The sequence below is a fragment of the Medicago truncatula genome, chromosome 5, assembly GCF_003473485.1.
Source record: "Medicago truncatula cultivar Jemalong A17 chromosome 5, MtrunA17r5.0-ANR, whole genome shotgun sequence".
NCBI lineage: Eukaryota > Viridiplantae > Streptophyta > Magnoliopsida > Fabales > Fabaceae > Medicago > Medicago truncatula.
Window position 1 is genome coordinate 34,754,055 of NC_053046.1, and position 23,766 is coordinate 34,777,820.

Here is a 23,766-nt window from a genome sequence, read left to right on the forward strand (position 1 = left end):
TTATACTTACAATGATAAAAATGCATGAAGATGAAAAAAAAACAGAGGTAAAACAATTATCCAATTATTGGAATATTCAAGATCTTCGGTTTAAAGAAAATGGTTAGAAGTCTATGATAAAGCTATAATTTGACTTTATTAAACAAGCATTACCTACCACAATTTATTTCTTTTCGGGTGCAAATTACCTGCCACAATTAGTTCGACATAATAGTCAAGCTCAATGGCCCCATGATAGTGAAGAGGTTATTTTATTTTCTGTGTAGTAAAATGGAATGAAGTGTATGATGAAGATTAATACATTCACCACATGTTTTACTTTTAGTCACGGAAAATTTGTTTTCTATAATAACTGAATCTATGTAAATATACAACTTTTTGTTTTTAATCTTTGTTTTAGATCATGTAATAGTTTTCGATATTGGAATTGGTCTGGGGAATTGATAATCTGATGTTCAAACCTCGGCCACCAAAAAAAAACCATTTCAACATTCTAGTATAGATTTTACATAAGATTTACAACAGTAACTTCAACTTCTTTTTTTAGAATTAAAAGTAATATTTGTTTCCAAAGATTAGATTGGATTTTGCATATTATTTATTTTCCTAGGACCACAATTGAATCTTAAAAAAATTACAAAAAGCCACGTGGATAGGCAGTAGATAGAACCTTGGATGTGAGAACAAGTAATGACGTGGAGTTTCACTTCACTCCATATATCTATAGTCTCTATCCCATTATGCCCCCATAGCCCATAACTTAATTTTGTGTTTTTCTTCCTTGTTGGCATTTATAGGGCCACATCCCCACTTTGTGGTTCTCAATTTTAGTCTCAAAATAATGATACAAATATATATTAAATCAATATATATAGTCTTTAGTTCATACCTATTTTCATTTACTTCCGAAAAAAGTTGAAAAACTAACTATGCCTTTGTTCCACAGGTTAGTATTTAGCTTTCATTTCAGTTATATTATATAGTTTAGTTTTCTTAACTTTAGCATTATTATATGATGATGATGAATTTATATTCTATAGTTTAATTTTCAACTTCAAATTTTGAGATCTTTGTAGTCACTCCTGTATTGATGATGTTAAGTTTCTAGCTATGTATTTCAAGAACTTGTGTTTACCTTATCTAATTTAGTTTTTTATACATCTAATATTGTAAATTGTGACTACTGATCAGAAAATTAGGGTAATGACCATATGTTACTTTGAAATAGGAAATTAACTTTTGAGGGATGTAGAGAAGCTAATTGAGCTATGCAATGCTTTAAATTGATGATTCTTAAAAGAAATGTTTGGATAAGGTTGTGTTGAGTATGACTCATATTCACTGATAAATGGATAGACGCTAGAGCGGGGCTGAAAGCGCGACGAGTGTAGCCGTGCGAGAGCGCCTGCTCCTTTGGCTTTGGCTCATTCGTATGTTGGGTTACGACTAGGAGGGTTGGGGTGTTAAATTTGTAATCTAGACCGTAGTAGTTAAACAATAAACACACTTGCATTCTGTAACCCTAAGCATTGCATAATAAAAAATCTGCAACAGCTGCTCTGCTGTCTAAGACATCAGCACAGTTGGCAAAACTCCGTGATCAATTGTTGTACTCTTGTGTGCGTTAATTTATCTGTTTTCTTTAGAGGCGAGTTTAACGTTCTAACATGATTTAATATGTCTGTTTTTGAATGAAAATTATGGTAAGAAAATTACCCATAAATTGTGAATTTCACTATATCAATGTAGATTATATGTCCTCATTCTCTTATTATTGTTTTACTTCTACAGAATTGAGATATTTCAAGTGCTATGAAGGCCAGGTGTATCTCATTCTTTCTTTGATTTTCTGATGGCACTTACGGCAAACAAAGTTTCAAGCGGTCCTATCTTGACTAATAGAGCAACACTTTGTAGATCACATGGATCTTCATCACCAAGGATAAACAGAATACAGTTTTCAAAGGGTAGACTCGAAAACGGACATCTGAACAACGATTCTGTCCTCAATGAGAGATCAACCTTATCGAATGACTGGTTTCGGTTTGTCAATGGAAGAAATCCAGTTAGTTTAATCTCCAAGACATCTTCTGTCTCATGTAAATCAACAGGAGCAAATAATACCGAAGAAAAAGAATGTGTTACAACTTATGATGATGTTTCTGATTTAACTAGGTAAAAAAATAAAATATCGATGATAATTATGTGTGAAACAAAGTTCATCCATTTTGTTACCACTTTTTGAGTTGCCAATTTTATTATATGTCAAACTAGGATGTATCTTTCTTCTTATCTTTTTGGCGATAACATGTTATTTCATTACAATTGAAAATTGGAAGATCCGAACTTACTTATTAGAGACCCTTTCACATGTACAGGAGACATGCCGAAGATGAGAAAAATGACCGTGCTCGTTCTGTTCGTGGCCTGTCTGAAGCTTATAGATTTGCCTGTAACGATGCAAAGTTTCTCTCACGGTACTTCCAGCAGCTTGATTCTGACTTTATGCTAACAACACTATTTCTCTTTGAGTCCATCGGAAAAATATTGTGTCTGTTTGAAATTTACTTCCACTATTGTTCATCTGCCATATCTTTTTAGAAATATATTGTTGGAGATGTATGAACTGGAAAAAGAATCCTTTAATTGGGGAATCCTTTGATAACCATTATACAATCAATCACTCCAAAACTATTTTGAACTGGCCAAGATATTTTAGCAATCATGATTAGAGGAGTTATAATATGGAAATCGACTCGAGCTGACTTAAATATTGGTTCTCAACTTATTTTTTAGTAATTTTATGTAATGCCATATTCTAAATGATTAAATGTCTTTGATTTAATAAATAACAGTAAGAAACAATATTATATCCTGATGTGTCGAAATAATTGTTTACTAATTATTTCTTCAGTGGCATAATGAGGATGGATGAGCGTGCGCGCCAAGATGTTGCCTTTTTAGGGACAGAATTTCTCAAACTTGATGGTTAGCTCATATAGCTTGTTTAAATAATGTGATATATTACATTAACTTTGCATTACTAAATTCATCCATTGAAATATAACTATCTTTTAGTATTAAATTTTTAAATATACACTACATGTCTATGTCACTACTTCATAGAATGTAATACAGTTTACTATCAATAAACACCATTTTTTTCCATCTTATGATCTAGTTTCCATGATACCCTTATATGGTCAACTTACATTTTCTCTACTATGCTGCATAGCTCGGGCAAGAAAGGATACTGAGAAAATCGACCGTGGAGTCAAAGAAAAAGCTAAGCGCCTTAATCGTATTGCTACTGTATGTATCATCTAGAATTTTCAATTTTTCCAGTTGAAGATGAAAGAGTACTATTTATCAATGATAGGATGTTTTTCTTTGTTTATTTTTTATATGCACTGCAGATCTTGAAGGATATCGCTCAGACCAGATTGAAAAGTGCTGCCGATGAGCACTGGAGTGACGGGGCCTTAGAGGTAAATCTGTTAAATCTCTAATCTATCAATTCTAATTTCTGATACTATATTCTTCGTTGGTTTGAAGTGTAATCAGTACTGATATAATTTGCATTATGTGATATTTGTGTAACAATTTGTTGGTTTTTGTGTATTTTTTTTACTAACTTTTCTAATAAAAAGCATAAAATGCTACAAACTATCGTAAAATAAGAACTCCTAGTTTTTCTCCTCCATTGCAGATTAATGTGACAGTGAAAATAGATTTTATACGGGCGTGCAATCACACTTCTCTATCTTATGTTGAGAGTGTAACGTTTGAAGTGATATGGCCTGAAAAGGTGTTTATAAGAGGGAGATATCCCTCACCTTGTAAATTGATTTTTGTAGGTCTGAGTTAGGCTAAACCTATATTCTAAGATGGTATCAAAGCCTATCAAAGATCTGTTGAGCCACTCATTATCGGACCACTCGGGTCACACTGTAGTTGTCTAATACTTGGTGTGTGTTGAGAGTCCCACAGTGAATCATTTGGATGTGATATGGCCTAAAAAGTTGATAAAAAGTGAGAGGCATCTCTCACCCTACAAACCTGTTTTGTAGGTTTGAGTTGGACCAAACCCAACCCAAGTTCTGATATGGTACCACAATAAAAGCAATTTTAAGAAATAATATCATGACACAGCTATGTTGCGCATATCATTGTATGTATGTGAAAACCTGTTTACACTGATAATGTGCATTTATAAACTAATTTAACAAAAATTAGACTCATTGATGGATACAGATTAAAAAGATAAACAAGGTGTTCTGATATCTTGTATATAATGAGCATGGGTTGGTGTTGGCACACATGGGAGTGGCATGATCTCTTGACAGAGCCACGAAGTGTTTGGAGATAGTGTATAGTTATAAAAAAATTATTTAACAAAAACTAGATTGATTAACAAACACAAATAAAAAAGATAAGACGATGTATCCAGCTATCTACTACTACTCCCTCCGTAACAAAATATGAGCAAAAGTTAGTCAAAGAAAGTTGATGTATTTGAACCAAATAAGAAAGTTGAGTCACTTTTGCTTATATTTTGTAACAGAGAGCATGGGTTGGCGTGGGCATACCTTCGGAGTGGCATGATATCTCGACGAGGTGTTTGGAATACCTATAAAATACTTGTGTAACACAATATTTAAGGACATATTCTGGACTAAGTTTTAAATACTATTAAGTTAATTAAAATATAATTAAATATGTTGTTATATTGTGTAGTATATTAAGATATGAATTCATCTACTGAAATCGTTGTAAGTTGTAACATGAACAACTAAGAGTCTGATTCTATGCTCTAAATTTTCTTGTAATCCAAATTATTTTCGACTCCATCAAGGTATAAAAAAAATACAACAGTGTAGTTCTCAGGAAGAGTAAATGCAAACCGTTTGATGAACAACTTACTTTCATTCAAAATTTTATTCAATATCAGCTCAAAATGTTAATCTTTTTTGGATTGAGTAAACTCATTTTATAAGGAAATTTCGGATGGTGTGAGTATCTCAAGCTGTATATTATTGTCGATATCCAAACTGTACATAAAATGTGCATATATCATTATACACATAATATATCTATCACATCTTGTTGGGCTAGAGTTTGTTTTTTCTCATCACACTTATTACCGAGTTGCTTTCTTGAATTATAGATGTTTCCTTTATATTACTATCCCATACAGATATCTATAATGAGAAATAAGAATTGTTTGGTTATTCATAATTCATATGAATGACCAGAAAATACAAGACTCCTTTTGACTTAACCTTTAAACTGTCAGGCTGATTTGCGCCTTGCTGACTTCCGAGCCAAACAACGTGCCATGGAAGATGCCCTTATGTCTTTGGAGGTGATATTTTATACTTCACATGTGTTCACTTTGAAACCTTTAATTTATAAAAACAAAAGTTTAAGCTCCAAATAAATAAACTTGTTCTATTACATCTATATTGCAGCTGATCAAAAACATCCATGATATGATGGTGAGCAAGACGTATAACTTGTAAGTCAAGTAACTTCCAATGTCATCTTATACATATAATAAATTCTATAATGTTTCGTATGATGCTTGTTGGATATGACTCAGTTTTTTGATAAGTGGGCAGCATGGAGGGCGAAGCCCCCATGCTGGACCGTAGTATTTAAACACAAGCTGTACTCTATAAGCCATAAACTTGATTAATAGAAAGATACAGCAGCCACTCATCTGTTTTCTTTTGAACCGAGGTTGCTCCTCTGACAATCTAGTGGTGCAGTCCTATTTTCAGAGATAAGGGCTCTCTTTCAGAAAATAATGTCAGAGGTCGAATCATGCTTGAAAAGAACGGAAGAACCACAAATTCCTTTCCTGGGGATGTGACGGCAGAACGGATCACTGCCCTTCAGGTCTTTTCCATTTTCTTTTTGGGCTCTGTTTCTATACGAAACAGTTCCCCTAGTTAAGTATGAATCAGGAAACATATCAATCATCACATACTAAGATTTTAGTATCTATAGGAAGCTTACTGGAGTATGGCATCAGCACTTTCTGAAGCAGATGGAATTGATTACACTGATCCTGAAGAGGTTAGCTTCACCATAAAGTTTGATTCATTTACGATAGATATTTGCAGTCACTATTTAAGTATTGATATTGAATACTCTTTTCTACTCGGAGCAGCTTGAGTTGTTGATCACAACTCTTATAGACCTTGATGCAATGGATGGTAAACAAAGCGTGTCTTTGTTGGCAGAGTGCTCGAGTTCCCCCGATGTCAGTACTAGGTAAGCTTCCTTTGATGTTAAATAGAAAAGTAAAACCTATAATATAATTTAAATGGCAAGCACAAATGCAAAATATTACGACCCTTACTAATTTTCATTTTTTGCGTCTATGTGTGCATGTAAACTTGTAGACGAGCTTTAGCCAAGGCACTGGCGGCAGCACCGTCTATGTGGACTCTTGGAAATGCAGGGATGGGGGCATTACAGGTGGGTGACTTCGATTTGTGAATTTTTTTTTAAACTACTTTTTGACAATATTTACTTGTTTGTATTGACTCATTTGAACTTATCTATTGGCATTGGTACTAGTGAAACTATTTAGCAGAGTTTATCAAAATGAAACAGGTTATGACATGTTCGTAAGCTGCTTTCAACTTATTTCCAAAAGTTCTCTTGAATAGCTATTGAAAATAGGTTATAGTTTATATATAAACAATTCAACTTTATTTTGTCTTTTGTTATAGAAATAACTTATACATAAGCATTTATTCCACGAATGCTTATTTAAGCTGTGTATCCAAACACGACCTACATAGTTTCATAGTTTCCCTATAGCAAAGTTGATGCATTTGGTTCTTGTTGTAGAGGCTGGCCGAGGATAGCAATCCAGCCATTGCAGCTGCTGCATCCAAAGCTATTTATGAACTGAAAAAGCAATGGGAAATAGAAGAAGGGGATAGTTGGAGGTTTATGATGGGTGAAAGCACCAAGGAAGAAAATGAAACCTGAAAATCTAATAATTAAAATGATACCAATTGAGAAATTATTTAAAACTTTACACTGTACAGCCTGAATGCCTTCCCAGAATTAAATCTAATGTAGGATTAACGGATCCAGATTGGTTGCAGTCACAAAATCATGCAGTCACTATTGTCGGTAAACGTCGATTATTAGATGAAGACCGAATGGTTTGTGTTTTAACCATCCAATCTTCAACGTACGGCCGAGATGACTACTGCAAGAAATGTTGACTGCATGCAGTCCATTTCAAGGATTAACCCATATGATCATTGTAAGATGCCAATATGGTGGTTATATGCATTATTATTTCCTCATATATAGATGCATATTTGTAAGTTGTAACTATACTTGTTGTAATGTAAGGACTTTCCTACATAATTTGCTCAACAGCTATGCTTTTATCTGGGTTGTTTAGACTTTCCTTTTGCCATCTTTGGCATAGAAATGCATTAAATATTTTAAATTTGAACATATGTTCCAAAAAAATTGCTGATCATAATTCATAAACAACCATGACAAGCTGACTGTTAGTGATACTCATAAGTCATAAGTCATAATCCACTATTTAGGATGACAGGGTAACTATTATGTTAAGTTTTGTTTTGAAATAATGGTCATTAAATAGTCACAGAAATGTAAGGAACCAAAATGTGTAGTGTAGTGTAGCTAATATAAATTACAGAATAGACAGAATTATCCCTAAAAAGTACTATATTTTGTAAAACTCAAAATGTCCAATGTTGCAGAATATATTTGTATTTTTTTTCTATAAAAATAAATAAATTATATTCCATAAAACTCAGACTCAGAATTTGAGTTTTACGAAATATTAACTAAAAATAAACAATTTATTCAATAAAAAGAAAATTAAATTTTAGTTTTATGGAATAATGTAAAACTTTAATTGAGTTATAAGAAATGTTGGTTTTTTTTAAAAATCATATTTCGTAATCTACTATTTTTAGTTTTAATAAATATATTTTATATTATGCAAAAATGATGAAAATGTGTAGTGGACAAATTGAGAGCAAAGGGTATTTATAAAATTTCAAAATATATGAGGGTGGGGGTATGAAAATATGACTAAAAAAGTATAAGAAATACGAAGTACAAGTGTATAACTCTTTTTGCTGTTGATTAAAATTGAAAGTTATAAGCACAATTGTACCACAAAAATATATAATGTTGTCTGGGGGGCATGCATTGTTCTTTGATCTCATCGTCTAGCAAAATCTTAATCAGGTTTGATAACTTTGGTTAGGTGTATTAATTTACCCTTTGTTTTTTAGAGTTAGGAGTAATTATATTTACTACTTACAATCATCTAAGAGTTTGCATTATTTATGTACTTTGTCCTAGTAGTGAGCAATGTGTTCTTCTGGTGTTTTGACTAGTGGCATTTGTTAATAAAAAAAAGAAACTTAATTAATCAAGTAAACGTGGCTTAATGATGTCTCAACCATCTTTTAATTTCATTAAGGTATCAATTGATAAGATTTGATCAATTCATTAATATCTCTTTACATCTTAAATCCAGGAATGAACTTTTCAAAAGTTAAAGAAAAATTGGACCTAAAAAGCAAAAGGTGAAGGCAAGACTATGATCCCCACATTACATTATTTCTAATCTTTTTTCATACAAAAGAGCTTAAATCACTGTCACAGTACCATTCAATTTGATTTAAGTCCTTCCCTTCTTTCAACTAACTTTTTCTTTTCAATTTAGCTTTTTCATAATGCCAACCACTGTGACACCCTTCTTCCATCATTCTTGCTCTTCACTTTAATCTTTTTAATAGAAGAATCCCAAGTCACTCATTGCTTCTTATGATGTTTTGTACATGATTAATTAATGTGAATACAAAGTTTATTTATATATTAATGATGTTGTAAATGTCTAGCTAAATATTTTTTTGCCTAAAAAAACAGTTCAATAATTTGAATGTTAGGGAATAAGCACTTGCTTTTTTCCCCTTCTAATCCATTGTATTTAGAGATTTTGACCCTATTATATGTCTCAAAGTATCTCCACAGTTTAGGTCGTTTGAATCTGCTATGAAACTCATCCTTAAATCTACATTATGACATTAACTTATGCAATAAGGTTTATATCTCTCTTCAATCTTTCATGAAGTGTGCCCCTCCTAATATCTAATTGTTTTATTTAATTTTTTACAATGACTGCAGAAGCTTATTCAATAGAAGAGAGCGTATGTTTATAGTAATTTGACATTATAAAACATATAACAAATGTATGACCTACTAGCCATTTTCATGAATAGTGGTGGGGACCACCTTGCGCGTGCAATGGTCCAAATTAACCAAATTAATGGAACAAGGGCTGTCTATGGTTTGTTTTGTAATTATTTTCTCTTAGATTGGTTACATTTTATCTTTAGCTTTTTGCTGTGTTGTTCATAACAATTAAGATGCATGTGAAGTGAACGGAAAAATAACTCACCGCAAGAGATCAATATTTTGTGATTATTTATAAATTAATTAGGCATATAAAATTGATGGTACATCTTCATTAAACTCTTCAAAAAAAATAGTTTGCATGCAACAATATTTTTTTTAGCACACATTAAAGACCTTCCAACATCTTAATACTCTTACTTAAATCACAAGCTTACGTTAACAAACTCGGCCGCATGCAACAACATTAACATGTTATTATTATGTTGGGTTGTGAAACAACCAAAGGTAGGTATTATAATTTATATCACAGCTAAGATCCACTTTATCCTAAAGATAATTATTAATTGTCCATAATATTACTGATACAGTGACAGAATCATTTGCACGTTTCTCTGACCCTTCTTCTTTTGCCAATTACAAAGCCTTTTCCTTCCTTTGAAAAAACAGTAGAAAACATAACACTTTTCTTTTGAACCTGTTTTGTTTTCTTTTGTGTACTATTGAAACTTCTTCTAATGTATGCATTTCTTGAATAACATAAAACCATAATACGAAAGAAAAAAACCAGCATAATTTGGAAAAATTGGATAAAACAATGGCTGCAAACAAGTTTGCAACCATATTACATAGAAACACCAACAAAATAGTTGTAATTCTAGTGTATGCATTTCTTGAATGGATTTTAATTATCTTTCTTCTTCTTAACTCTTTGTTCAGTTATCTTATCACAAAATTTGCCAAAGGTTTTGGTCTTAAACCACCTTGTCTTTTCTGTTCAAGGCTTGATCATGTTCTGCATCAAGAGAATAGTAAGTTTTTTCAAAGTGATCTTGTGTGTGAAACTCATGCAGCTGAGATTTCAAACCTTGGCTACTGCTCTAATCATCAAAGATTAGCAGAAACGCATAGCATGTGTGAAAATTGCTTGGCTTCTAGGCCAAATCATCATGAAACTGAAAACTCATTTGGTATGAGACATAGGATTGGTTTTATTCCATGGTTAGGCCATGAAAAACATGATGAAAATGAAGAGAGTTTAAATAGGTGTTCTTGCTGCAATGAGAGCTTGAATAACCAAATTTACCCTCCTTATCTGTTGAAGCCTTCTTGGTATGATGGAAACTATTTAAGCAAAGGATCACTCATTGTTGAATCAATAGAAGATGACAAAGAAGGCGAAAAATACATTGAATTTGAGATAAACAATGGAGAAGATCATGATCATGATGAACAGATATTAAATGAGCATCAGATATTTTCTGATATTGAAAGTTTTATCCTCAGAGAGGTGGCCGAGGATCGATCGAGTTCAGTTTCAAACTTGAACTCTGATGAAAAGGATGCAGAAAAAGATGAGAAGGAAGATTATCCAAGTGCTGTTGATGATTTTATTCATCTATTTTCTGATGCTCCTATTATGCAGGTTTCACATTGTGAAGATAGATCACTTGAAATCATCAATATGCACTTTGAGAACTACAAAGCCATTGACGATGACCGGTTAGTACCTGTTAAGTTAATAGATTCTATCACTTGTTTAAATTTTGAATCATGCAAATGGAATGAGGATCTAGAGGAGGAGAAGGAGAAGATTCAAACTTTTGTCAGTGAGTCACCGGTTGAACCGCAGTCAAGTATCTTAGAAGAGGAAGTATTGCTCAAAATGGATGAGAATGCAGAGAAAACAAACATGAGGGAACTTGAAGAAAGTTTGGAAAATTCTATAACCTTAGAAGTTGAAGGGCTAAATCAGAATTCAGTACTTCAAATTTCTGTGAATGGTGATAATAGTACTGAAGAAGCCATAGAAGAACCAGATAATGCACAAGGTAAACATAAATTGCTTGATGTATAGAGTTTTTGGAACTTTATTTCACATTTATGTTGTCCATCTTTCCTTTGCATGACATGTTTCTGTTGAATGATCATATTAGATATATGGTGGTTATGAAATTAGCAAATTCTTGGTTATATGCAGTTGATCTTTTTCAATCTCAAGAATCGATCTGCTCGTATGAATGCACACAAGAAGATGAATCTGAATCAAGTGATGATGATGAGGCTGAAGCTCAAAATGCCTTTGAAAAATTCATTTCTCAGAATAAGCTAAGTATGTCTCACAGTTTATCCGACAATGACAGAAATTTGGAAGCAGATATGGAAGAACAAGAAAATGCTCCACCAGGTACAAAGACAGTGCATGGGTTTTGTTGCTTCATGTCTCCTACTATGCTAGTTCATTAATTATGATAATATATTTAGCTAAAGTAACTTAATTTATCACACATGTTTGGATCGGCTTATTTTATCTTCTGACGTAAGCACTCTTGAGATTGTTCGAGTGAGCTTATCGAAATCACGTATATGATATATGACAAATCCATAGACTGTTTTCAGTTTAATTTCATAAACTCACCAGAATAGTTCATGAAAACAACTTATAGTATATATGAAAACACTTTAAAATTATTTTTATTTAGTTATTTAATAAAAATAGCTTATTCGTAAGCATTTATTTGATAAGCGTTTATGCTATAATCACTTAATTCAGATCTTTATCCAAACGGTATTAATCATTCATGACTTAAACATTTGCTTACACAGATAATCTGCCTCCATCTGAAGAACCAACCTACTCAAGTCAATGCATGCTAGAAGATCAATCTTCTTCAAGTGACAGTGAGGATGATACTGAAGTTCATAATGCATTTGATGAATTCATTGCACAAAATAATCTCCGTGAGTTTTTATATCTAGTACTTATTTTACCATATATAATTGTGAAGCACTTAATTCTTGTGAACAAATATAAATATTTCATTTTTCAATCTATCTAAACTGAAATTGAACTCCATCAATGCAGATATGGATAAAACCGGTGTAAATGATAATGAAATGGCTGAGAAAACAATGTCAGCTGAAAAAATTGAGGAGGAAACAATCCATCAATCATCAAAATGCTCGGAATCGTGTGAACTAGAAGAAGATAAACTTCCCGAAACTCCTAGGTCAGCAGATGCAATGCACTACATGCAGAGGAAATTGATACTCTTTGAGAAAACAGAATCAGGAGCAGAAGAATCCGTGGATGGTAGTGTTGCAAGTGAGGTAGAATACAGCGATCCGGTTTTAACAATCGACCGGCTAAAAACATCCCTTAAAGCCGAACAAAGAGCTCTTAGTGCTATATATCAAGAACTAGAAGAAGAGAGAAGTGCCTCAGCAATAGCTACTAACCAAACAATGGCAATGATTACAAGGCTACAGGAAGAAAAGGCGGCAATGCAGATGGAAGCATTGCAATACCAAAGAATGATGGAAGAACAAGCTGAATATGATCAAGAAGCTTTACAGCTTTTGAACGATTTAATGACAAAAAGAGAGAAAGAGAAGCAAGAACTTGAGAAGGAATTGGAAGAGTATAGGGAAAAAGTTATGGATTATGAAGCAAAAGAGAAATTAAGAATGTTGAGAAGAATGAAAGATGGAAGTGTAAGAAGTAGAGACTCTTCTTGTTCTTGTTGCAACACCGGCTACACCGATGAACTGTCAGTTGATCTTAACAATGAAGAAAAAGAACAGTATAACAATGCAAATGATGATACAGTTTCTAACTTGGAGGAGATAGCATTAGATTGTGTAAAACATGTAAGTGAACTTGATAGTACTTTAGAAGAATTTGAGGAAGAGAAAGCTTCTATTCTAGATCAACTCAAAGCATTAGAGGAAAAGATAATTTCATTGGAAGATGGTGAAGAATTTCTTGATGAGAGTTCATCAAGATATGGGGATCACAAAGAAGACTATTCTAATGGATTTTCAGATGATAAGCAATCTCCAAGAAGAACAATTGGTTCCTTGGCAAAGAAGTTACTTCCATATTTAGATGAAGCAGAGAATGAGAATGATGAAGAAGCATTTGCATTTGATAGAGAATTGGAGAAAGAATCAAATGATATGCAAATGCAAAACTCAGTTCCTATGATAAGTGAAATGGATAGCATGAAAGTGTGTATTGAAGAAGAGGTTGATCGCGTTTATGACAGGTTACAAGCTCTTGAAACAGATAGAGAGTTTCTCCAACATTGTATGGGATCCATACAAAATGGTGGTGATGAAGGAAAGGATTTGCTTCAAGAAATCTTGCAACATCTTCGCGATCTTAAGAATGTCGAACTACGCCTTAAGAATTTGGACAATGATCCATCCACTATAGTTAAGTTGCATTCACCAAGCAAAGACTTGTAGGCATAAGGTATATGCATTTTATATTGAATCTAATATAAATCTAGTTTTTTTGTTGTTGAAAGATTGCACTTAACTCCCCTAAAGTATGCATGAATAATAACACACACTACAACTATTTTTAAACAAAAACTCAGCACTTTTATTTGTTGTCAATGTATCACTCTCCCCTTGGGTTTGTTTAAATGAAACACACATCACCTCTTAATAGAGTTGTTAAATCAGTCTGCTTGGCCCGACTAGCCACCAAGCCAACCGAGTCAGACCAAGGTTGTCCAATTGTTTCAAGCATGTAAATAAGGAGCCCAATATAGCTTAATGTATGGGTCCTTATGGAGTATGGTCGATCCTAAATTGACAGCTCTATCCTTTAATTAAGGAGAGATGAGTGTAAACGAATGAATACCGTATTTTTATTTATAAAATAAAGGGTTAATGTTTCATTTGAACAAATTAATATAAAGGAGATAATAAGTGCAATTTTACTTTTTTTAATCTTTGCATTAATGATTAATAGAACTGAAATATTTCACATTTCATTATATGCAGTTTGCTTTGTAGGAGATGATGATCATGAGGAAAATACACATGCATGTAGGATTTCACATAGTCATTTTCACAATGTGCTTCATGTAGAAGCATGATAACCAAATTTTGTTGCAAAAAATGAGAAAAATACTTCTCCAATGGAGGGAGGAGGGATTTCTGGTATCATATCATGGTTTGTTAAATTGGTGATATGCATGCTACAAAGTTAAAGTATGTTCATATCTAATCTAAGGTGTGAGTTTGGGCTATCTACAAAAATTGTGTGAGGCTCATTATTTTGCAGGACAAGGTGAGAGAGAACATCATTTGGTATAATTGGGAAGTATAAGCTTGTAAACCTCGAGAGAAAATCATGTGTGGATCAATGTGTATGATAAATATACTTTCTACCTAACTACATACTCATATATTATATTTATATATCAATGATTAATTACATATCAATAGAAGGCAAGCGAACAATAAGTTGGACTGCTAGGTCTTTTTGAATAGCAAAACCAATTCTTGTAAATCATCTGACAGTAAGCATGCAAACATGCAAAATGTTGATGATTTTTCTTAATGCATAGTACTAAATTTAACTAATGTTGGAGGTGGAAAAAGTAACTTCTGGATAATTTGTATATAATTGTGTCAGTGTTTCGGTTTCTTTCGTTTATCACAATAGAACGATTTGCTTTCAAATGGCTAATGATGTTCAAGTAGATATTTAAGGTATCACAACTCATTAATCATTCACATTAACTTAATTAACCATGGTTTTGAAAATGATTCTCAAGTGTATATGTGAACATAGATCGATGTTAATGGATATCATGTATTAAGTATTGACCATATGAAAATCATGTATATTTGAACACAATTTGGAGGATTAATGGATACAGATGTATATTGAAACACTTGAAAATTATGGTTAATAACATTCAAAATTAATTCCTTAAAAAAAAAAAATCAAAATTAATATGGTTAAATTTGTTCAAATAGATGGTTAATGGATTACCATATGTTGTTATGTTCATTTACCATATATTTAACATAATTAACGACATATTTATTTAATCCATGTTAACAATATAAGCATTTGATTGGTATTGGGTTCAACATCACCAAATGTGTGTTCACTGACCTATTGATCTTTGGTTGAAATATCAATTCACCTGCTTGAAATAGATTCTGGTTGAATCAATTTGGAGGAGCTAGAAGGACCTTTTTATAGTAACTGGTGTCTCTAGGCTAGAGATGATGTAAGAAGATTGGCTCAAAGTCCCCCTTTTTTGCTCCACCTACAAGACCCAATTACACCATGTTTAATTAACAAAAGGAGATAAAGTAAAATATTATATACTCATTAAATCTGATTTGAGTGGAGCTATGGTGTTACTAAAATGAAAATTTTATCAATACATTTAGTATGTTTGGTTTGACGGTGGTTAGAATTGATTTTAACAAAATTGATTTTGATAGAACTGATTTTGGTTAAAAGTGAGTTGAGTGTATATTGATTTGTGTTTGGATACCTTTATGCAGAAATGATTCTTATTAATTTATTTTGTTTGGATGGTTGAGATCAAAATTGTTTTTGAAGGTATAATTACTAAAAGGGGTGTATTTAAACAATATATTTACAATTTTTGGTTTCAATCTAAACTATTTAAAATATACAACAGAAATTCAAATAACTTTCCAAAATAGAAATTAAATATTAAATCTATATTTTTCCTACTATAGATAATTATTTAATTTATGCTGGTATAATTTTTTTTCATAGAGTCGTTCATTAATTTTAAAAATAAATGAATGCATACAAAGCTTAACCAAAATGTCTATATATAATATATAAATGTTAAATAATATTATGTAGAGTTATATTACAAAAAAGAAATTGTTGGTAGACTACAAAATAATTATTAGAGTTATATTGCAAAATTCATGTGTTTTGAATAAGCATCATGTGACAACAGTTGCTGGATTTATTTGGTTATCAATCAATGGGCAATTAAGTAAAAGGTTATTAAGAAAGATATATCAGAGGTCAAAGTTATGGTAGAATTGATTCTCTTAAAGGCAAAAGCTACAAATTGGAATGTTGGCTAGAATCGATTCTAGCAACAAGAATGGCTTCTCTATAAATGATCCAAAAATCTTTTTAGTACAATAGAAGTGAGTTTTAAGTGAATTGTCGTGCTTTTGAGGGTGCAAACAGGCATCCAAACATAGGCTTAATAGTTTTTCGCCTTTCAAAAAGAAAAAATTTAGTGATTTTTCTGTGACTCAATTTGATTTATTATTTTTTTTAAGAAATTAAAATGAATTATATTACTATCAAAATACATTTTTTCTAACATAAAACGTGTCAGAGAAGAAAACAAAAGTTACAAAAGCACCTGTAATTCAGACAAACGAAACATAAAGGAAAACAACAGTCAGTCGATACCCAAACACGTAAGAGGGTTAAGTCACCAACCATGGTAACTAAAAGCAACATTAGCAAACTCTGCCTTTAGTCACCAAAAAGAAAAAAAACTTAATATTATATGAAAGTTTAAGTGTTGAGCTTGCGTTGTTATTAAAAATCATGTTGTTCCTTTCCTTTCAAATAACTCAAGTGCAGGCAAGTCGGATCAGAAGCATACTGGAGCGTTTTACTTTTGATACACCTACTAAGTTGCCAAACTGTAATAATTGAAACATTTTTAATTAAAGAGAAAAAATGTAACATATAAACATAAAATGTCAATTGAGTATGAAAACTTACTAGTTATTGTAGTGGTGGCTGATTTGAATTTGACGAAATTTGGTGTTGGATGATTTGAGAGAGTTTTAGAGATTGAATGAGATGATGTATGTTATATAATAACGTAACGTGAGTTAACTCACGTTTGTACCAACACAAGTTAACTCACGCTGGGTACCGAGCGCGAGTTAACTTACGATGATGTTATTTTTGGAAAATCAGGGTGGGAGTGAGCAAAAACTAAAGGGAGAAAAACAATTTTCTAAACATTTTGTACCTTAATGATCCGGACCATGTTGGGCCTCGATCCTTTCAAATATATTTGATAGTTATTAAAAAATATGTATCTCTAAGACTTGAATTAGGAATATTCCACCATATTTGCGTGCATGAATTTTTGAAATGAAAATAAATTTTTTTTTTTTTTTATGTATGACTTACTCCTTTTTTATTATGGTAATTTTTTAAACTATGTCGCTTTGATAAATTTTATCTCATATTGCAATTTGAAGTAAAATAGACTAAAATTTAATAAATAAACCCATGAAGATAAAAAAAAAAAAAAAAAAAAACTATGGATATAATTCCAACTTTTGACTTGCTCAGATTAAAGTACAAAAATATATTTAAGAGGTTGGTGCCTCCCAACCCGTAATCTTATATACATATGTTTATAATCGGATTTGTAACAAGATAGTTAACAGACTGATATACACGTATTCCAACTCTTATTTTAATAACGAAAAAATTCAAAATATTTTTTACTTGCTTATTTTATTAAATGGAATCCATATATTTATTATTTTCGTTCGTTTGGTTCAACGGAGGGGAGGAGAGGAATTTTAATAGAGGGGAGAGTAAGGGAGAAGAAGAGAGGAATTTTAACTAAAAATGTGTTTGATTCACAAAGGGAGGGGAGAAATTTTAAAATTAGTTTACAATGTTATCCTTAAACTTAATACATATACGAAAATGTTTGTTAACAATTTCATGGACGGACAAAAGACATGAATACATTTAAGCCGCTTATTTTATCTCAAATTGGTTCATGTATTTTGCTCCATGTATCGTATTATATATATATATATATATATATGAGTCAGGATCCGTTAACACCAGGTGTCTGGTGTCAACGAATTTGTTGACACCAAATCCAAACCATTCTTTATTTTGATCTTAATGGCTCCCATTTATTCACTTAATTGTTAACATGGAGACTCTTTAAAGAAAAACATATTACACTCTCATCTTCTTCCTCCGAAGATCGGTATCCTTTTGATTCAGGTTCTTCCACACACAAATATCAATTGATCATCCTTTTATTTTCTTGTTCTCGATTTCAATCTCCATCAAAAGTACAATAAAATAGTTGTACTTCACTCGTTTATTTGTTCTTTTTTGTCACCCAATTGTCTTTTGAATGAAACAAATCCCTAAAGTCGCTGCAACGCATGATTGTTTTTCTTTCTAATTCCAATTGCTTACACCATATCTTGTGGGATTTATTCTAGTATAGATATGTGAGCATGCTGCTTCAATTTCGCTTTTATTGCCCTTGCAAGAAACTCCAATACATCGTGACAAAAATCCCCCTATTATCAAGAAACAAAATTTCAATTGAAATTCAATCAGGGACAAAATCAAATTTCAATAACAAAAAGCCGTCAGGGAAGACGTTCATGGATTAAGCGTTTTGTTTTTGTTGGATTAATTTCAGGGATTAATTAAATCAACAAATTATTACCGAATGATACACACACATTTAAATCTTTAGTTTCCATATTTTCAACCATTAGATTAATTAGATTGAACGGTTGAGATTTGTTGTCAACGAATTCGTTGACACGTGGTGTCAACAGATCCTAACTATATATATATATATATATGGGGTTTGCTACAATAGACCCATTCATTTTCATGAAGGTCTATTTTAGCAACCAACACCTTTTCATTTGGACACAAAGACCCTTGTTTTTGTTTTTTTGGAAAAACTAAAACTAAGGGGCGCAAATGTCATTTTGATATAAATGTTAGTTTTATTTATTATTTTTACGAGAAGCTTCAAGCCCGTGTCTTTCTTCCTTCATTGTTTTTTGACTGAAATTTCTTTCTTCTCTCACCACTTTTCCTGATAGAGGTACATGCAATGAACCATACTAACATCAAAGTAAAAAAAACTTTACAATAACCTCTCATAAAGTTTCAAACCATGGACACAGAAGACATTGAATCATGATTGTTTTTTAGTTTCTCTACCTTTTTCTCCGACTCATATGTTTACTCTGATTCATTGCATCTGAAAACTAATATAAATTGAGATATCAAGCCATATCATGAATTGGCAAGGAACAATTATTATATCTTCTTCCAATTTCAAATTAGCAGAAGGACATTGTTGTTGATAGGAAGAGGAAGAAGGCAGTCCCTTTTAACCCAATTTTTTCTTCTCTTTTTTCGTTTTTATCACAAAAATTAATTGAGATAGAGAAAAGGGATGTCAACATAATTAATAAGTATTCAAAATGACCAAAAACCCCATGAATTTAAATATCTCTTAGTATAATGAAATTGGTCTTTTAGTCCAAATGAAAAGGTGCTAGTTGCTAAAATAGACCTTCATAAAATGAAGTGGGTCTATTGTAGCAAAACCCTATATATATATATATATATATATATATTTGTAAAAGTAGGGTTGAAAGAGTGGTTTTTACATGCTACAAATAAGAGTGATTGATAACATAATAATAAAAGTTCTTGCAAGGATAACAAAGCTAATAATAATAAAAGTTGTTGCAAGACTCCCTCAAAAAAAAATGTTCCTTACACTGATATCTTTATGTACCATCGACAATATCTCTATCGAACCTCCACAACAACCTATGCAAGTTCACTTAAAGCCACTTGTTTTAGACGAGAGAGACTATGAAGATGTAACGCCCCAATTTTATTTAATTATTATTGGTTGATTTAAAATCTTTTTTATATATATATGATTTTATATAATTATGTTGATTATGTGGTGTGTTATATTTTATTAAATGAGTTATTTTACTATTTAATAGAATAAGTGGGAATTTAGAATAATGTGAGAAATAGAATTAATTGGAGTCTTGGGGGTTTTATTTTAATAAATAGAAATTAAGTGGGAGGTTATGTTTTACTGAATTATTAGAAACTAGAAACTGTCAGTCAGAGAAACAGTTTTCACGTACAACAGAGTTTTGGGAGAAAAACCAAGAGAAGAGCCAAGTGGGGAGAATCAGATTCTGTAGAGCTTTGTTCATCGATCTAAGGTAAGGGTGAGACTAACATTCAGTAATCATAGTGTATAAATTCTGAATTTGTGATTTAACATGTTGTTGTTGTTAGGTTGGATAATTGGGATTAGGTTTTGATTATTGATTTTTGAATTGAAAAGTGTAGAAACCATCGAAATTGTGTTAAGAATTGATGTTCAGGTTGTAGAATAATCATAGGTTAAGTTTCCTATCAAATTTGGGATTTGGGTGGATGAAAAATTGGGTTTTTGGCTGGAAACTGGTCTGTTCCCGTAGAGTTGTCTGTCGCAACTCGCCACAGCGAGTAAACTTACTCGCCTCGCGAGCTGCACTTTGACAGCATCCCCTATTTCGCGTTCTTGCGTCTTTTTCACACGTTTCTGTTTTGAATTGGCCTTTGGTGTAAAAATTAAAGTTGTAGATAATTTTGTTAGCTTTCCAATGACTCTAGTTTGGCGTGAAAATGATTTTTGGTTTAGGAGTTATGATGAAAATACTCCAAGGAGGTCTTAGTGAAATTTTATGAAAATTCAGCAAAACCGTTTCTAAGTTAATCCAAAACTTAGGGAATAATTCCAAACCTCAAAACTAGAAGTACTAGGGGTTTAATTAAGGTGTTTAAGAGTATTTAACCTAAGTTGTGAGTTGGTCCTTGGGGTAGAAACGAAGTTGTTTATAATATTAATGTTCTTCAGAGAGTCTGAAATTAAGATGATTAATGTTGTTGGTTATGTGAAATAACTATATGCCTTATGTGGAAAATGTATGATGTTTAAGTAGTGTTGATTATCATTTGGTATTGTCATATTTTGGGATGTCTATGTGCTACTAGTGTTGCTGTTGGATCTTAATTAAGATGTGAATGTTGGTTTAAATTGTAAGTGTGCTGGGTTGTACGTTGCCGAATGAGTCATAAGTAAATTATGCAAATTGTCGATGTTGTTATCATCGTTGGTGTTGTTGTTGAAGTTGTAGTTGTATCTGTTGTTGATGATTGATCATGTTAGATGTTTCTATAAGAGGTGGTGTACTCTTACTTGTCGTCTTTATAAGAGGTGGTGTACTCTTACTTGTCGTTGTTATAAGAGGTGGTGTACTCTTACTTTATTGTCTTTCTAAGAGGTGGTGTACTCTTACTTGTCGTTGTTATAAGAGGTGGTGTACTCTTACTTTATTGTCTTTCTAAGAGGTGGTGTACTCTTACTTGTCGTTGTTATAAGAGGTGGTGTACTCTTACTTTATTGTTTTTCTAAGAGGTGGTGTACTCTTACTTTGATTGTCTGTTATAAGAGGTGGTGTACTCTTACGTTGTTTATGTTGATGAGTATGACGAGGTTATGATGATCTTTTATGATGTTGAATGTGGGGTTGTTATGATATTACATGAGGTTACCCATGAGTTGTTAAATGTACTTGATGAGGGTTATGTTAAGTTGATAAGTTGTCTTTTATTCATGAATTGTTAATGGAATGTTTGATGAATAATTATTATTATGAAATGATGATGTTACGTATAGTTGCTAAGTTGTCCTTTATTCATGAGTTGTTAATGAGGTGCTTGGTGGAGAATGTTAATACGAATTAATGATGCTGTTATGATGTTGTTTATGATATCGAGTTATGACTGTTGATATGATGGAGTTTAAGTTGTTAGATGCATTTGATGAATTATATGCTTATTATTATTGTTTGTGAAATCTCACCCCTTCTGCTTGGAAATGTTGCCCTTCGTATGGGTAACTTGCAGGTAATAAAGATTAGTAGGAGTGGTGGCTCAAGTGTCTTAGGGCTCTGATACGTACGGGATGGGATTTTCTTATTGTTTTTCATTCCTATATATCAATTTTTGAATATTGCTGACGTAGCCCTATGGTTGTTGAATTTATGTTGATAAGGTTTTTATGCCAAGATTTAATTATGGAGATTTAAACAGTTGCTGTTGTTGTTTTGATGCAAATTTTCCGCTGTAAAATTAATGATGACTTTGAAGGATGTTTATTAAATAGATTTTATATTCTATTTAAGAAATCTTGAAAATGTAGTGTGACATGCCCGTTTGGGAATTACTCTGATGCATGTTTTATTAATTAATTGATTTTTGGGAAACGGGGTGTTACAGAAGACGTGACTCCTCTTTCTCATTGTTATCTTTTTTCTTCATCCCTAATTTAAGATGTTACCCGCAAAAACTGAACCGCATACCTATTACTCGCAACCCGTATAATCTACATGGACCAAATGGGTGGAAGTAGAAATGTATATTTAAACTATGGTTTGGGCCGGTGGGGTACTTTGGGCTCGATGTCCACTTGTTTAAAAGAGAACAATCATGGAACCACACTTTGTTTAGTGCATATAAAATATCCCTAAATGTTTTTTTTTCGAGGACAAAATACAACTATAGTTTTTATCACGTGCTTATATTCACCATATTTATACATACTCTATAATTAATTAAAGAAATATAGAAATGATGAATAAAAAAAAAACTCAATTAATTTTCTTTGGTGTTGCAGGAAAGGAGATTATTCCATATATAGAACCAAAGCCACCAGTGGGTATCCACCGATACATATTGGTTTTGTTTGAGCAGAAGGGACCGATAGGAATGGTGGAGCAGCCAACTAGTAGAGTAAGTTTCAAAACTCCTTATTTTTCAAATCAATTGAATCTTAGTCTTCATATGGCTACGATCTACTTCAACTCTCAGAAGGAGCCTCAGGCTAAGAGGCATTGAAGTACTGTTTAATAATGGTGTTGCATCATACATAAATATGAATGAACAATAGGGGAGGGTGTCTGTATATAGGTTATATATAACTGCCTAGGGTTACTCAGTACCAGTCTTAAAAATAATGTGCTTGTTATGTGTAGCCGTGTGCATGGCTCTAATAACTTTCTTTAGGATAATCCTCAAATTTTAGTGTCAGTCCATAAAGTTATTTTCATAAAATTATCATTCTCAAAGATTGATCACAAAAAGTTGTTTGATATTTTAGTTGTTATGGTAATCTACTTTGATGTCTTATACTATTTTACTCAAACCAAATGACCCTCGATATTTGATTTGGAAAATCTCGTTGAAAGACTTTCTATTGGTTGATATATATATATATATATATATATATATATATATATATATATATATATATTTCATTTTGTTTTAACTCAACTAAGGTTGATTACATAAAATTTAGTTATTTAGGTAGGAACTCTCTCTAATTGTATCTCATACAACTTTTGGATATTATCAAATTAGGTGAATAACTCCTTATTCTAATCCATCATATGGATCGTTCTCAACTCTTGCTTCAAAATTTTATAATCTTATTATATTCAATTTAGAAAGGTTAGTCCCAAAAAATAACAATTGGATATTAATATAGAAAGTGCATATTGCTAGGAAGAAACTAACATTTTTTTATATTAACCATGTCATCACACCTTACTAATGTAGAAAATGCATTTCAATAGAGAGAAAACTACATCTTTAGTACTAATACTAATATGAGCATACATAGA

The 23,766-nt window shown here is 32.0% G+C and overlaps 2 protein-coding genes across 2 annotated transcripts; both read left to right on the top strand.

The window, feature by feature from the left end:
* The first annotated feature begins 781 nt into the window (after nt 1-781).
* On the top strand, nt 782-7,434 carry LOC11430931 (senescence-associated protein AAF, chlorolplastic). Its single transcript, XM_003616242.4, has 13 exons — nt 782-946; nt 1,792-2,175; nt 2,379-2,477; nt 2,915-2,988; nt 3,236-3,312; nt 3,417-3,488; nt 5,297-5,365; nt 5,472-5,518; nt 5,772-5,901; nt 6,013-6,081; nt 6,176-6,279; nt 6,411-6,486; nt 6,865-7,434. Exons 2-13 carry the CDS (start codon nt 1,853-1,855, stop codon nt 7,006-7,008), a joined length of 1,284 nt encoding a protein of 427 aa, XP_003616290.1. The 5' UTR covers nt 782-946; nt 1,792-1,852; the 3' UTR covers nt 7,009-7,434.
* Nucleotides 7,435-9,723: 2,289 nt separating this feature from the next.
* LOC11426697 (myosin-binding protein 3) lies at nt 9,724-14,676 on the top strand. The gene is made up of 5 exons (XM_003616243.3): nt 9,724-11,267; nt 11,417-11,623; nt 12,043-12,177; nt 12,302-13,693; nt 14,233-14,676. Exons 1-4 carry the CDS (start codon nt 10,034-10,036, stop codon nt 13,684-13,686), a joined length of 2,961 nt encoding a protein of 986 aa, XP_003616291.1. The 5' UTR covers nt 9,724-10,033; the 3' UTR covers nt 13,687-13,693; nt 14,233-14,676.
* Nucleotides 14,677-23,766: the final 9,090 nt, after the last annotated feature.